General features: G+C 45.0%; 1 protein-coding gene across 3 annotated transcripts in view; it reads left to right on the top strand.

Moving 5' to 3' along the window:
• The window catches only part of ALMS1 (ALMS1 centrosome and basal body associated protein), a 152801-nt gene that overhangs the window by 21297 nt on the left and 118429 nt on the right, over positions 1-13075 (top strand). For all 3 annotated transcript variants that reach the window (XM_036334116.1, XM_036334114.1, XM_036334115.1), the window contains exon 3: positions 8933-9128. In XM_036334116.1, the coding sequence (XP_036190009.1) occupies positions 8933-9128 (196 nt within the window). The remainder of the gene's footprint in view (positions 1-8932; positions 9129-13075) is intronic.

The following is a 13075-nucleotide window of genomic DNA, read 5'->3' as shown; positions in this document are numbered from 1 at the left end:
ATGGGATCGAATCTGCAACCCAGGTACCTGCCCTTGACTGGGAATTGAACCCGAGAACCTCAGGTACACAGGCTGATGCTCTAACCACCACCACCAGTCCTGCCCTAGATGGCACAGATGCTCATTAATCTTAATACAACTATATATGACAATATGTTAAGACTGCTTGCAAATATGATTAAAAATTTGATCTAACACTGCCAAATAAGAAAGGTGATGTTACAATATAAATTTATTGTAGTAGTGTCAACAATTAAAAAAAAAATAAAATAGGCCTAGCCAGCATGGTTCAGCGGTTAGAGCGTGGGCCTGTGCACTGAGGGTCTCAAGTTTGATTCCTATTCACGGGCACTTATCTGGGTTGCAGGTTCAGTCCCTGGCCTGGGTCAGGGTTTGTGCTGGAGGCATTCAGTCAATGTGTGTCTCTCACATCGATGTTTTTGTCTCTCTTCCTCTCTCCCTCCCTTCCACTCTCTCTAAAAATAAATGGAAAAAATATCCTCGTGCTCTATCCAGTTTGGCTCAGTGGATAGAGTGTTGGCCTGTGGGCTGAAGGGTTCTGGGATTGATTCTGGTCAAGGGCACATACCTGGGTTGCAGGATCGATACCCAGTAGGGGGTGGGGTGTACAGGAGGTGCCCAGTCAAAGATTCTCTCTCACCACTGATGTTTCTATCTCTCTCTCTCCCTCTCCCATTCTCTCTGAAAAAAAGAAAGAGATAAACAACTCTCCACTACCTTATATCAGTGTTACAACTATATACTGAGAAAAGAATGGAGAGAAATATTCTAAAATATTAACATTACTTATCTATAGCTTAGGGCAGTGGTTGGCAAACTGCAGCTCTCGAGCCACATGTGGCTCTTTGGCCCCTTGAGTGTGGCTCTTCCTAAGCCTTAGGAGTACCCTAATTAAGTTAATAACAATGTATCTACCTTTATAGTTTAAGTTTAAAAAATTTGGCTCTCAAAAGAAATTTCAATCGTTATACTGTTCATATTTGGCTCTGTTGACTAATGAGTTTGCTGACCACTGGTTAGAGGATTATGGAACATAAACCTTTGATATCCCAAAATATCTCATTCCCTTCTATGCTGAATACATTAGTCAAATATATAGCATCAAATTGCTATTAGAAACATGTTTTTTACATTTTAATACCTGAAAATAAAAGAAATATGAGAATGATTAATTTTAATTTTTTTTCTTTTGAAAGCACTCCATTCTATAAGGAATAGTCTAATAAAGGGATTTAAAGCAGGGGCATTCCAGTCATATTGTGATTCTCTCTACAACATCTCTAGTACTTGACACATCTCTCATCCCTTGACCATGGTTTGAACCTGGTCCCAGTTTTATTTCTCATTACTGCTAAGAGATGTATCTATTTGTTCCCCTGCCCATCCTGTGTCCTCTACAGATCACTTACTCTACTCTAGATCCTCGACTGCAATAATTTCGTTAACTTCATGAAAACAACTACCCTATCACACTTAAATTTTTTATAATTCCTTTCTTATATTTCCCTCTTTACTGCTCTGAGAGTTCATAGTTGTCCTTATAATCACTACCTTGCAAACATCTTTAACTTTCTTGTCCTTTTCTCCCACTATCCTATTTGCTTTGCAAAAGCTCAGTTCTGGTTGAATCTTCTCCTGTTCTGAATCTAAGCAGCAGGGCATTGCTGAAGAAATGCAGGTTTTCCTTTAAATTGATGACATTAAACCACAAGGGCACTAGGCATTGCCTGGAAATCCTACTATATTTTCCTGGTGAGTTGACTTGATAAAATGACTCCTTATTCCTTCTCAGAACTACTGAACTCGCCTTCGTCCTTTTCAGTTGATGATTTCATCTCCTACTGCAATAAATGAAGAGCAAAAGATGAAACTTCAGTGTCTTCCTACCACTAAAACTATAACCCCATTATGTACCCAAATTTTTATCTTATGGCTTCAAAAAAAAAAAGTCTGTATCTATTCCAGTCAAGGGCACGGATCTCAGTGTGCAGGAGGCAACAAATCAGTTTCTTGCACATTGATGTTTCTCTGTCTTTCCCTCTCGCTTCCACTCTCTCTGAAATGAGTGGAAAAATATTCTCAAGTGAGGATAAAAAAAAAATCCCTGTGAGAGGATTAACAAACAAACAAAAATAAATAAATAAGTACTTTTATTAAAACTTTAAAAAAGTTATTACTAAGGTCTATGGATTGGTGCCAGTCCATGAAAATCTTATTACTAGTTTCTCAAGAGATAAGTAAAGAATTGACATGAAGTGTTTAGAAACTTTTATAGCATTTTGATAGGGTGATTTTATGTTTTTTAGAACTAGAAATATTTGGGCTTCTATTTTGGCCTCATATCTTTTAAATTTCATTTTTTCTAGTTATTTTTACTAGCTTTTATTATGTATTATTTTTATTTACTTATTAATGTTTATTAGTATTTTAATATCTTCCTATGATGAATTCAAAGTAGGAAAAATCGATCCTTCCCATAGATATTTTTAGAAGCATTGCTGAATCATGCCATTTGAAAGAGACAAATGTGTCACTCTTCATGGATATAATGTTATTGAGAGAAGCAGAGTACACTAAAAACTGACACAGTTAATAAGAACTCAGTAAAGTAGTCACATATAGAAAATATTGTGACTTTAGGTTTGGAATTTCTTTTTCAGTTAATATTATAAGATTTCATCATGTAAAAATTTGTTTTTTTGTTTTGTTTGTTTTTTAATCTTTATTGTTGACTAGAGGCCTATTGCATGAAGAGATTCGTGCAATAGGCCTTCCTTCCCCTGGCTGCCAGCACCAGTTTTCCTCCGGCACCCAGGGCCCAGCCCTTTGGTCCGGCCGCAGCGAGGCTTGGCTTCTCTGCTGTGGCTGCAGCAGAGAAGCCAAGCCTCTTCAGTCTTCAATCTTCACTCCGGCTGGAGCCTTTATTCTTCGCTCCATGCCTGCGTATGCAAATTAACCGCCATCTTTGTTGGGTAAATTTGCATAGTTGCTCTGATTGGCTGGTGGGCGTAGCAGAGTGACACCAATTTGCATGTTTCTCTTTTATTAGTGTAGATTATTACAGATGTCCCTCTTTTTCCCCTCGTAACTCCCCTCCACATGGTTCCCACCCCACCCCGCCCCAGGCCCTCGCCACCCTATTGTCTGTGTCCATAGGTAATGCCTACATACATATAAGATCTTTGTCTAATCTCTTCCCACACCCCCCAGACCCTCTTCCTTCTGAGAATCATCAGTCTGTTCCATTTCCATGCCGCTGATTCTGTTCCATTCACCAGTTTATTCTGTTCATCAGAGTTGTTATTCAGTTGATTTATTTATTTATTTATTTATTTTTTAATATATTTTATTGATTTTTTACAGAGAGGAAGGGAGAGAGATAGAGAGTTAGAAACATCGATGAGAGAGAAACATCGATCAGCTGCCTCCTGCACATCTCCTACTGGGGATGTGCCCGCAACCCAGGTACATGCCCTTGACCGGAATCGAACCTGGGACCTTTCAGTCCACAGACCGACGCTCTATCCACTGAGCCAAACCGGTTTCAGCAATTCAGTTGATTTTTAGATTCACTTGTTGATAGATATGTATTTGTTGTCACTTTGTTGTTCATAATTTTTTATCTTTACATTTATCATCTTCCGCTTTTTAAAGAATACCCTTCATTATCCTATATAATAAAAGGCTAATATGCAAATCAACTGAACAGCGGAATGACTGGTCACTATGACATGCACTGACCAGCAGGGGACAGACGCCCAATGCAGGAGCTTCCCCCTGGTGGTCAGTGCACTCCCACAGGGGGAGTGCTGCTCTGCCAGAAGCCGGGCTCACCGCTGGCAAGCGCAGCAGCAGTGACGGGATCCTCTTCCACCTCCATTGCAGGTGGGAGGTAAGAAGTGAGGGGTCCCAGGCTGCAAGAGCCCTGGACTGCGAGAGGGATGTCTGACCGCCTGCTGTCCCACGAGTGGTCCCGGACTGCGAGAGGGCGCAGGCCAGGCTGAGGGGCTCCTCCCCCACCCCCAGTGCATGAATTTCATGCACCAGGCCTCTAGTTTCATATAATAGTGGTTTATTGGTGATGAACTACTTTAGCTTTTTCTTGTCTGTGAATCTCTTTATCTGACCTTTAATTCTAAATGATAGCTTTGCTGGGTAATCTTGGTTGTAGGTTCTTGCTATTCATCACTTTGAATATTTCTTGCCACTCCCTTCCGGCTTGCATAGTTTCTGTTGAGAAACAGCTGAGAGTCGTATGGGTACTTCGTTGTAGGTAACTAACTGTTTTTCTCTTACTTCTTTTAAGATTTTCTCTTTGTCTTTTGCCCTTGGCATTTTAATTATGATATGTCTTGATGTGGTCCTCTTTGGATTCCTTTTGTTTGGGGTTCTTTGAGCTACATGTACTTGTAAGTGTATTTCTTTCACCAGGTAGGGGACGTTTTCTGTCATTATTTCTTCAAGTAGGTTTTCAATATCTTGCTCTCTCTCTCTCTCTTCTGGCACACCCATAATTTGGATGTTGGTACGCTTGAAGTTGTCCCAGAGGCTCCTTACACTATCTTCATATTTTTGGATTCTTTTTTCTTTTTGTTTTTCCAGTTGGGTGATTTTTGCTTCCTCATATTTCAAATCATTGACCTGATTCTCGGAATCCTCTAGTCCAGTGATGGCGAACCTTTTGAGCTCAGTGTGTCAGCATTTTGAAAAACCCTAACTTAACTCTGGTGCCATGCCACATATAGAAATTTTTTTTATATTTGTAATCATAATAAAACAAAGACTTATATTTTTGATATTTATTTTATATATTTAAATGCTATTTAACAAAGAAAATCAACCTAAAAAATGAGTTCGCATGTCACCTCTGACATGTGTGTCATAGGTTCGCCATCACTGCTCTAGTCTACTGTTGAAGCCCTGTATATTATTCTTTTTTTTTTTTTTTTTTTTTTTTTTTTTACAGGCTTACCAGTCATGAGGTTTACTTCACTTTAAGAATGGCTACAGCCCTAGCTGGTTTGGCTCAGTGGACAGAGCGTCAGCCTGCGGACTGAAGGGTCCCAGGTTCGATTCTGGTCAAGGGCACATGCCCCGGGTGCGGGCTCGATCCCAAGTGGGAGGCCTGCGGAAGGCAGCCAATCAATGACTCTCGCTCACCACTGATGTTCCCATCTCTCTTTCCCTCTCCCTTCCTCTCTGAAATCAACAAAAATCTGTATTTTTTTTTTTTTTAAAAAAAGAATGGATACAGACTAAGGATCAGAGCAGCATATTAGGCTAATCTATAATAATAAAAGGGTAATATGCTAATTAGACCAGACGTTATTCCAGTCGTCCTTCCTGATGAAGCCAGGGTGGGAGGGAAGCAGCCCGGTCCAGGTGCCTGCAGGCGTGCAAGGGAAGCCAGCCTGGGTCCCAGGTGCCTGCTGGCGGCCAGAGGAGGGAATCCCGGGACCCAGGTGCCAGAGGAAAGCTGGTGCTGGCAGCCCAGGGAAGGAAGGCCTACTCTTGCATGAATTTTCATGCATCGGGCCTCTAATTGTATCATAAAGGCTTTGGATATCCAGAGCCAATGTCCAATATCCCAACCACCATTTTGGTCACTTTTTAACTTAAGGGAAATTTTGGTCTTCTTTTTAAAGCAATGTAATCTCGAAACCAGTTGAGTTAATGAGAGAGAAGAAAGCATGAAACCTAAGAGCGTCAGACAGATGGACAGGAGAGAGGGCCCGCACTGGTCAGGGGCGCACACATCAGATCTTCTCCAGTTTGGAAATGAGGTCATCCCAGAGCCTGATCAGTTCATAGTTTTCTTTAGTCCTCTGCTCGGTGGTCTTCTCCAGCGAGTGGATGTGCACGTGCCCCTTCCGCAGGCTCCATGAATGGCCAAGGCCTCCCCTGGGCCTTGCTCGGGCCTCAGCCATCTCCTCCTTTGCTGGCTTAAGCTTCTCTTCCACGGTGGGCGCTCAGTGCCTGGGATCTTGGTCCTCCTCCTCAATTTTCACCACGTGATCCTCAGCACACTTAGTTGATTCTCCGCTGTGCGGAGAATCACCTCATCCTAATGACCAAGCTGCACGAAGTGGTTAGAGAACGATTTTCCCATGGAGTTCAGGTCTGCAGACCTTCTCCTTTCACTCTCTGGATTCCGGCTGTGGCACGATCCTTCTGTGTCTGAGCCTCCTGCGTCCCCTGGCAAAGATACCCTCACACCCGCCTGTGACCTTCCCGTGGAGGCCTCACACCTGGTCTTCAGCAACAGATTCCCCTTTCGCGTGGCTTCCACCTCCCTCCCAGATCCGTCTGTATGCGCCACGGCCTGTCCCCAGGAGTGCTGGGGAGTGCGGTTGGTGCTGCACGCCACGCAGAGCGCGAGGGAGTGGGTGGCCAGGCCGGTGCTGCCCGCCGTCCGCCAGGAGCCCGTCTACCCCCAGCGTCAGGACCAGGACCGTGTCCTCATGCGACGCCATGTCACCCCCTGGGCCAGCAGAGCCCCCTGGGTCAGGAGTGACCTCACTTGGGTCTGGCTCCCCCGAAGAGGGGCGCAGATGCAAGTGGGGCGGAGGGCCTCTCTGGGCGCACGGTCATTGGGGCCCAAGCACCCAGCGAGCCGCGGTTCCCTCCTGCTTTCTTCCTGCACCACCTCTGGGGCCGGGCCTTCCCGCCTCCCCGGAACGATTGAAGTTCGGGCATCCAGCGAGTCCCAGGCCGGGTTGTGAGACCCCAGGACGGGAATCGGCCCTCACGCACCTCCAGTCTCCCCACTTTCCTGGGTGAGGCGCCGCTTTCTGGCCTCGGAGCATCCAACCAGAGTGGGCTACGTGGCCCAAGGCCTCTTCCCCCTGAGGACCGGGGTGGGAGTGCAGCTGCCGGGATGTCCCGGGTCAGCGAGGCCTTCCCCACAGGCGTCTTCCTGTTGCCCCGGTGCCCCAGCCCAGCGCGCATGGGCAGGGGCAGGGGCCGCGGGAGCTTCTGCCCGGGGTCTTGGCAGGTCCCGATCCCGATGTGGGATGCCACCGGCAGGGTCTTTTGGATTTCCGAGATGGGAATGATCTTTGTACGTAAGGAATAGAAGGTGTGTTTCCCCCGGGCTGCTCCGGGCTGCCAGGCATTGGTCCTGGAGATGCCACTTGGTTTTCTGTCTCCTGGGATCTGGGCGAGCTTGAGGGTCTGCTCCAGCCAGGGAGCCCATCATCAGGCTGGTCTCATGTGCATAGGATGCAGGTGCGTTGGCCCTTGCTGGTCCCTGGAGATTCCCATTGCTCCTCGCAGTGGCCGCGGCCTTGGTGAACCATGGTTCTTTTCCTGGTTCTCATTCTGCTGGCTTGACTACCTGGCTAGTGACAGAGAACTTGGAAGAATGCAGGTCACACTCCCGTCCTTCAGCAGCTGCAGCCATAAGCTGTGGGTTATGTGATGAATGAACCTGCTGCTCTGGCTGGTGTGGCTCACTCGGTGGAGCATCCTCCTGTACACTGAAGGATTTCAGTTTCGATCCCCGTCAGGGCACTTACCTAGGTTATGGGTTCCATCCTGGTGGGGGCACATTCGGGAGGCAGTCAATGGATATTTCTCTCATACACTGATGTTTCTCTCTCTCTCCCTCTCCCTTCTCTCTCTAAAATCAGTAAAACATATCCTCCAGTGAGGATTCACGCACGCACACAAAACACACCTGGCCACAAAGTATGGTGTGTTCAGAGACATCGTTGGGTCAGTGACCCCCATGTAGCCAACCCCAGCCAGATCATAATTTATCTCTAATGAATATATTACATTCCCCACATTGATATCAGAGACTCCAGCTTTTCTATAGATTGCTGAGACTAGAAGAGTCACAGTTCACTCAACCCGTTCCTGTATATTATTCTTTATTTCAGTCAGTGTATGCTTAATTTACGACTGGTCCTTTTCCATTTTTTTGGCATTCTCACAAAGGTCTTTGAAGGTCTCACTAAGTTCCCTCGAGGTTTTTAGAAGATTCTTGAGTAACCTTATAACTGTGGTTTTGAACTCTATATCTGGTAGTTTGTTTTTTTCCATTTCTTTCATTTGTGACATGTTTCTTTGTCTCTGCATTTTGGCTGCTTCCCTGTGTTTGTTTCTATATATTGGGTAGCTGCTAAGTCCTTGAGTTGATAGAGTGGCCTTGTGTAGTAGGTGTTCTATAGGGCTCAGTGGCTTAGCCTCCCCAATCACCTGAGGTGGACACTCTTGGTGCATCCCTTTGTGGGCTTATGCACAGTCTTGTTGTAGTTGAGCCTTGATTGCTGTTGGTGTCACTCAGAAGAATTGACCTACTGGGGATGGAGTATGCAATCTGGGCATATGGCCTGACCAGGAATTGAACCCTGACCTTCTGATTCATAGGTTGATGCTCAACCACTGAGGCACACGATGTCAGGCCCAAATTTACTCTTTTTTTTAAAAAAAAATATATTTTATTGATTTTTTACAGAAAGGAAGGGAGAGGGATAGAGAGTTAGAAACATCGATGAGAGGGGAACATCGATCAGCTGCCTCCTGCACACCCCCTACTGGGGATGTGCCCACAACCAAGGTACATGCCCTTGACCGGAATCAAACCCGGGACCCTTGAGTCCGCAGGCTGATGCTCTATCCACTGAGCCAAACCAGTCAGGGCCCAGATTTACTCTTTTAATGATGAGAACTAACTGTTCAAGATTCACTGGCAGATTCAAATTAAGAGATAAGTAGTAATGGGAAAGAGGTCTAAAATATAGCTAATTTTGGGAAAAATAGAAGGGAAAGCTTTACTTTTTATAAACTTTGATGAGATTGTTATCAAATGGGAAGCTATGTGAGTGGACATTTTAATACAAATGTTAATAAGTATGTTAATTCAGTTAATAACTTAGTACATTTTCCTTCAAAATTATTGTTTTAGAGAACAGAATCTTGGCATTTTCTTCCTCAAGAAATCGACTCTTCCCACACCTCGGATACATCTCAGACCAGGTTTAATGTGAGAGAGGAAGAGACAGATGCGGCAGACTTCCTCTCTGTGGAGGAGAGTATATTGACCCAATCAGAAAATCAAGTAAAGAAACACAACAGAGGTCTCTTTTGTTCTCCATTGCTAGGTAAGGCCTCTTTTTTCCCTTTAAACTAGTATTAATACCTCACATTTATAAAATATTTACTTTTGGCAGATTGCAAGTCCTTCATTTAAATCCTTTCTTGAGTTAAGGAGTTCTGTAAAGATATACTCAAAGATATTAGCTTATTTCTGGTTTCCACAGCTTGCATAGTTATGTTAAATGTGCAGCTGCCCCTCATTTTATCATACTCTATTGCTCACAGAAGGCAGAAAGTTGATAACTTTCTCTCTAGTAGGTACACCTTCTCAGTCCTGAATTTGTGGATTTTTTTCTTGGGGTAAACCATGTTATCCTTTATTACTATTATTATTATTTTTTATTTTTAATCCTCACCTGAGGATATTTTTCGATTGATATTTAGTGAGAATGCAAGAGAGAGGGAAAGACAGAGAGAAACATCAATGTGAGAGAGACACATCAGTTGGTTGCTTCCTGCATGAGTCCCAACCAGGTCCCAGGTCAGGGAGGAACCTGCAACTGAGGTACATGCCCTTGACCGGAATCGAACCTGGGACCCTTTGGTCTACAGGCTGACACTCTATCCACCGAGCCAAACTCACTAGAGCCTGTGTTATCCTTTGACTACTTGGCAATGGAGACCCATACTCCTTAAAATACAACCCAAAAAAGCAAATGTTCATGTTTACCTCATTAGATTCTTAGAATTGATTATGGCATATGTTGTTATTCTCAGTTTCCAGAACCAAAAATTTGGATACAGAGGTTAAATGACTTGTTTGAGGTAGATCTTATTGCTTTGTTGTATATGGAACTGATTTATTAGCTCTTTACAAAAGGAATACTTTACCTCTCAAATCATCAAAGTAGGAGATAGAATAAATTGTACTTTTACTACTTTGGATCATTACAGATATATAAAAATGCTAAACAAATGTGGTAATTTAAACTTTTTTCATGCCTAAATTATACTTCAGACAAATATTTCTTTGTTCTTTCCTCAGATTTTGTTTTCAAAAGTTAAAAAAAAAATACAGCTCCACAGTTTTAAGAATTCGCTTTTGTCAAAGAAATGGGTTCAACTGTGCAGTTAAGAGTTTTTTAAAGGAGCATGAATAGGAGTTAATTTAAGTTCTTTTCAAACATAAACTAATGCTATCCAAATCAAACTATTAGTGCCAATGAATTCTGTGATGTGGATCATCAAACTCAACTTTAATTTTAGTTTCACATTTTAAGAAATATGTTGATAACATTAGTGTTTCTTTGTGGGAGGAAATGGCTATGACAGTAGATGAAAGAAGGCTTTGCTATGATCATGTTTTCGAAAGGTTATCATGCTAAAGTGAAAGCAGCTTATTTTCATTCACTTATTTAACAAATATCTAAGTGTCTATTGTATGTTTTTGAGGCTAGGAATATATAGATGAAAGCTAACTCTTCTTTTGGGAAGACAATCCAGTAAACAGAAATGAACATTATCATGTATGAGTATTTTAATGGAGTACAGCAGGAGCGTGCAAATTACAGACCACAGGTAAAGGCCTTATTTTTTATGAACTAAGAATGCTTTTTGCATTTTTAAAAGGATTGTAAAAACAACAAAAAAAGCATGTGCAATAGAAACCATATATGACTAATAAAGTCTAAAATATCTACTACCTGGCCTTTTATAAAAGTACTAGTAGCCCTGCGCACGAATCCATGTGTGAGTAGCTCACTGCCACTTGCCTCAGCTGGCCACCCGCCCGCCGCCACTGGTAGCCCTCTCGCTGCTCATAGCTCACTGCCCCGCCCTCCTGTAGCTCTCCACCACTTGTAGATTGGTCGTGACGTTACAGCACAATGGATAATTAGCATATTCTTATCTTACTTAACAATAGACAAACATGTAAATTGACTGTCCCTCCACTATCACCAGTCAATCAGGAGAGTATGCTAATTAACCCAACAAAGATGGTGGTTAATTTGCATACGAAGGCGCAAAGTGACGGAGCGAGGACTGAAGGTTCCGGGCCAGAGCAGTGAAGACTGAAGGCTCCGGGCCGAGGCAGCGAAGACAAGGCTCCGGGCCAGAGCAGCGAAGACTGAAGGCCTGGGTCCTGAGTGCCGGCAGCCAGGGGAAGGGAAGGCCTATTGCACGAATCTCTTCGTGCAACAGGCCTCTAGTTATATAGGATTTGCTAATCTTAATCTGGAGGGTAAAATGAGAATATATAGGGTTGTTTTAAACTTGATATTGATATAAGAAAGAACGTTCAACTAGAGCAGTGGTTCTCAACCTGGGGGTCGAACGACCCTTTCACAGGGGTCGCCTAAGACCATCGGAAAACACATATATAATTACATATTGTTTTTGTGATTAATTACTATGCTTTAATTATGTTCAATTTGTAAAAATGAAAATACATCCTGCATATCAGATATTTACATTACGATTCATAACAGTAGCAAAATTACAGTTATGAAGTAGCAACGAAAATAATTTTATGGTTGGGGGTCACCACAACATGAGGAACTGTATTAAAGAGTCGCGGCATTAGGAAGGTTGAGAACCACTGAACTAGAGCCATTTAATAATGGAAAGGCTATCCTATCTAATAAAAGAGAAACATGGTAATTGGTGTACGACTGCTACCCTTCCCATTGGCTAATCATGGCAATATGCAAATTAACTGCCAGCCAAGATGGTGGCCGGCAGCCAGGCAGCTTGAAACTAACATGAGGCTTGCTTACTTCAGTGATGGAGGACTCCAATGTTCCCCGCCTGCCGCTACAGGCCTGTGAGCTGGCAGTTTGAAACATAGTTACAAAAATAGAAGCTAAACAAAACCCCAGAAACCAGCTTTCAGCTAGCCGGGATCTCAGACCTGGAGTTGATACAGAGTTTCGATTGTAGAACCTAAACAAACCAGATACCTGCTTTCAGGAGCGGAGGCCTAAGAGCTGGAGCCTCAGAGCTAAAGCTGGCTCAGAATAAATAAAAAAAAGAAAAAAAGGAGCAGTTGGGAGCTTCATTCCCAGCCTGAAAACAGCCCTCAGCCCCTCACCCAGACTGGCCAGGCACCCCAGTGGGGACCCCCACCCTGAAGGGTGGGTGACCAGCTGCAAACAGCCATCATCCCCTCACCCAGGCTGGCCAGGCACCCCAGTGGGGACCCTCACCCTGATCCGGGACACCCTTCAGGGCAAACCAGCCAGCCCCACCCATGCACCAGGCCTCTATTCTATATAGTAAAAAGGTAATATGCCTCCCAGCACCGGGATCAGCATGACACGGGGCAGCGCCCAAACCCCCTGATTGCCCTGTGGCTCTGTGTGTGACAGGGGGCGGGGCCACAACCTCCCTATCTGCCCTGCTCTGTTCCTGACAGGGGAAGGCGCCCCAACCCCCTGATCGGCCCTGCTCTGTGCCTGATAGGGGGGAGCTCCCCAACCTCCTGATCGCCCTGCAGCTCTGTGTGTGACAGGGTGTGGCGCCCCAACCCCCCCACCCCACGGGCCCTGCTCTGTGTGTGACGGGGTAGAGCCATAACCTCCCCATTGGCCCTGCCCTAAGTGTGAGAGTGGCGGCGCCCCAACCCCCTGATCAGCCCTGCTCTGTGGGTGATAGAGGGCGGCGCCCCAACCCCCCCACCCCACGGGCCCTGCTCTGTGTGTGACGGGGTAGAGCCATAACCTCCCCATTGGCCCTGCCCTAAGTGTGAGAGTGGCGGCGCCCCAACCCCCTGATCGGCCCTGCTCTGTGGGTGATAGAGGGCGGCGTCCCAACCCCCCCACCCCACGGGCCCTGCTCTGTGTGTGATGGGATAGAGCCATAACCTCCCCATCGGCCCTGCCCTGAGCGTGACAGTGGCGGCGCCCCAACCCCCTGATCGGCCCTGCTCTGTGGGTGATAGAGGGCGGTGCCCCAACCCCCTGATCCGCCCTGCTCTGTGCATGTCAGGGGGGAGCTCCCCAAACCCCTGATG

Source organism: Myotis myotis, unplaced genomic scaffold (assembly GCF_014108235.1).
Source record: "Myotis myotis isolate mMyoMyo1 unplaced genomic scaffold, mMyoMyo1.p scaffold_m19_p_14, whole genome shotgun sequence".
In the NCBI taxonomy this organism is placed as follows: domain Eukaryota; kingdom Metazoa; phylum Chordata; class Mammalia; order Chiroptera; family Vespertilionidae; genus Myotis; species Myotis myotis.
The sequence above is the reverse complement of the archived record's forward strand: the minus strand, read 5'-3'. Positions and strand labels throughout refer to the sequence as shown.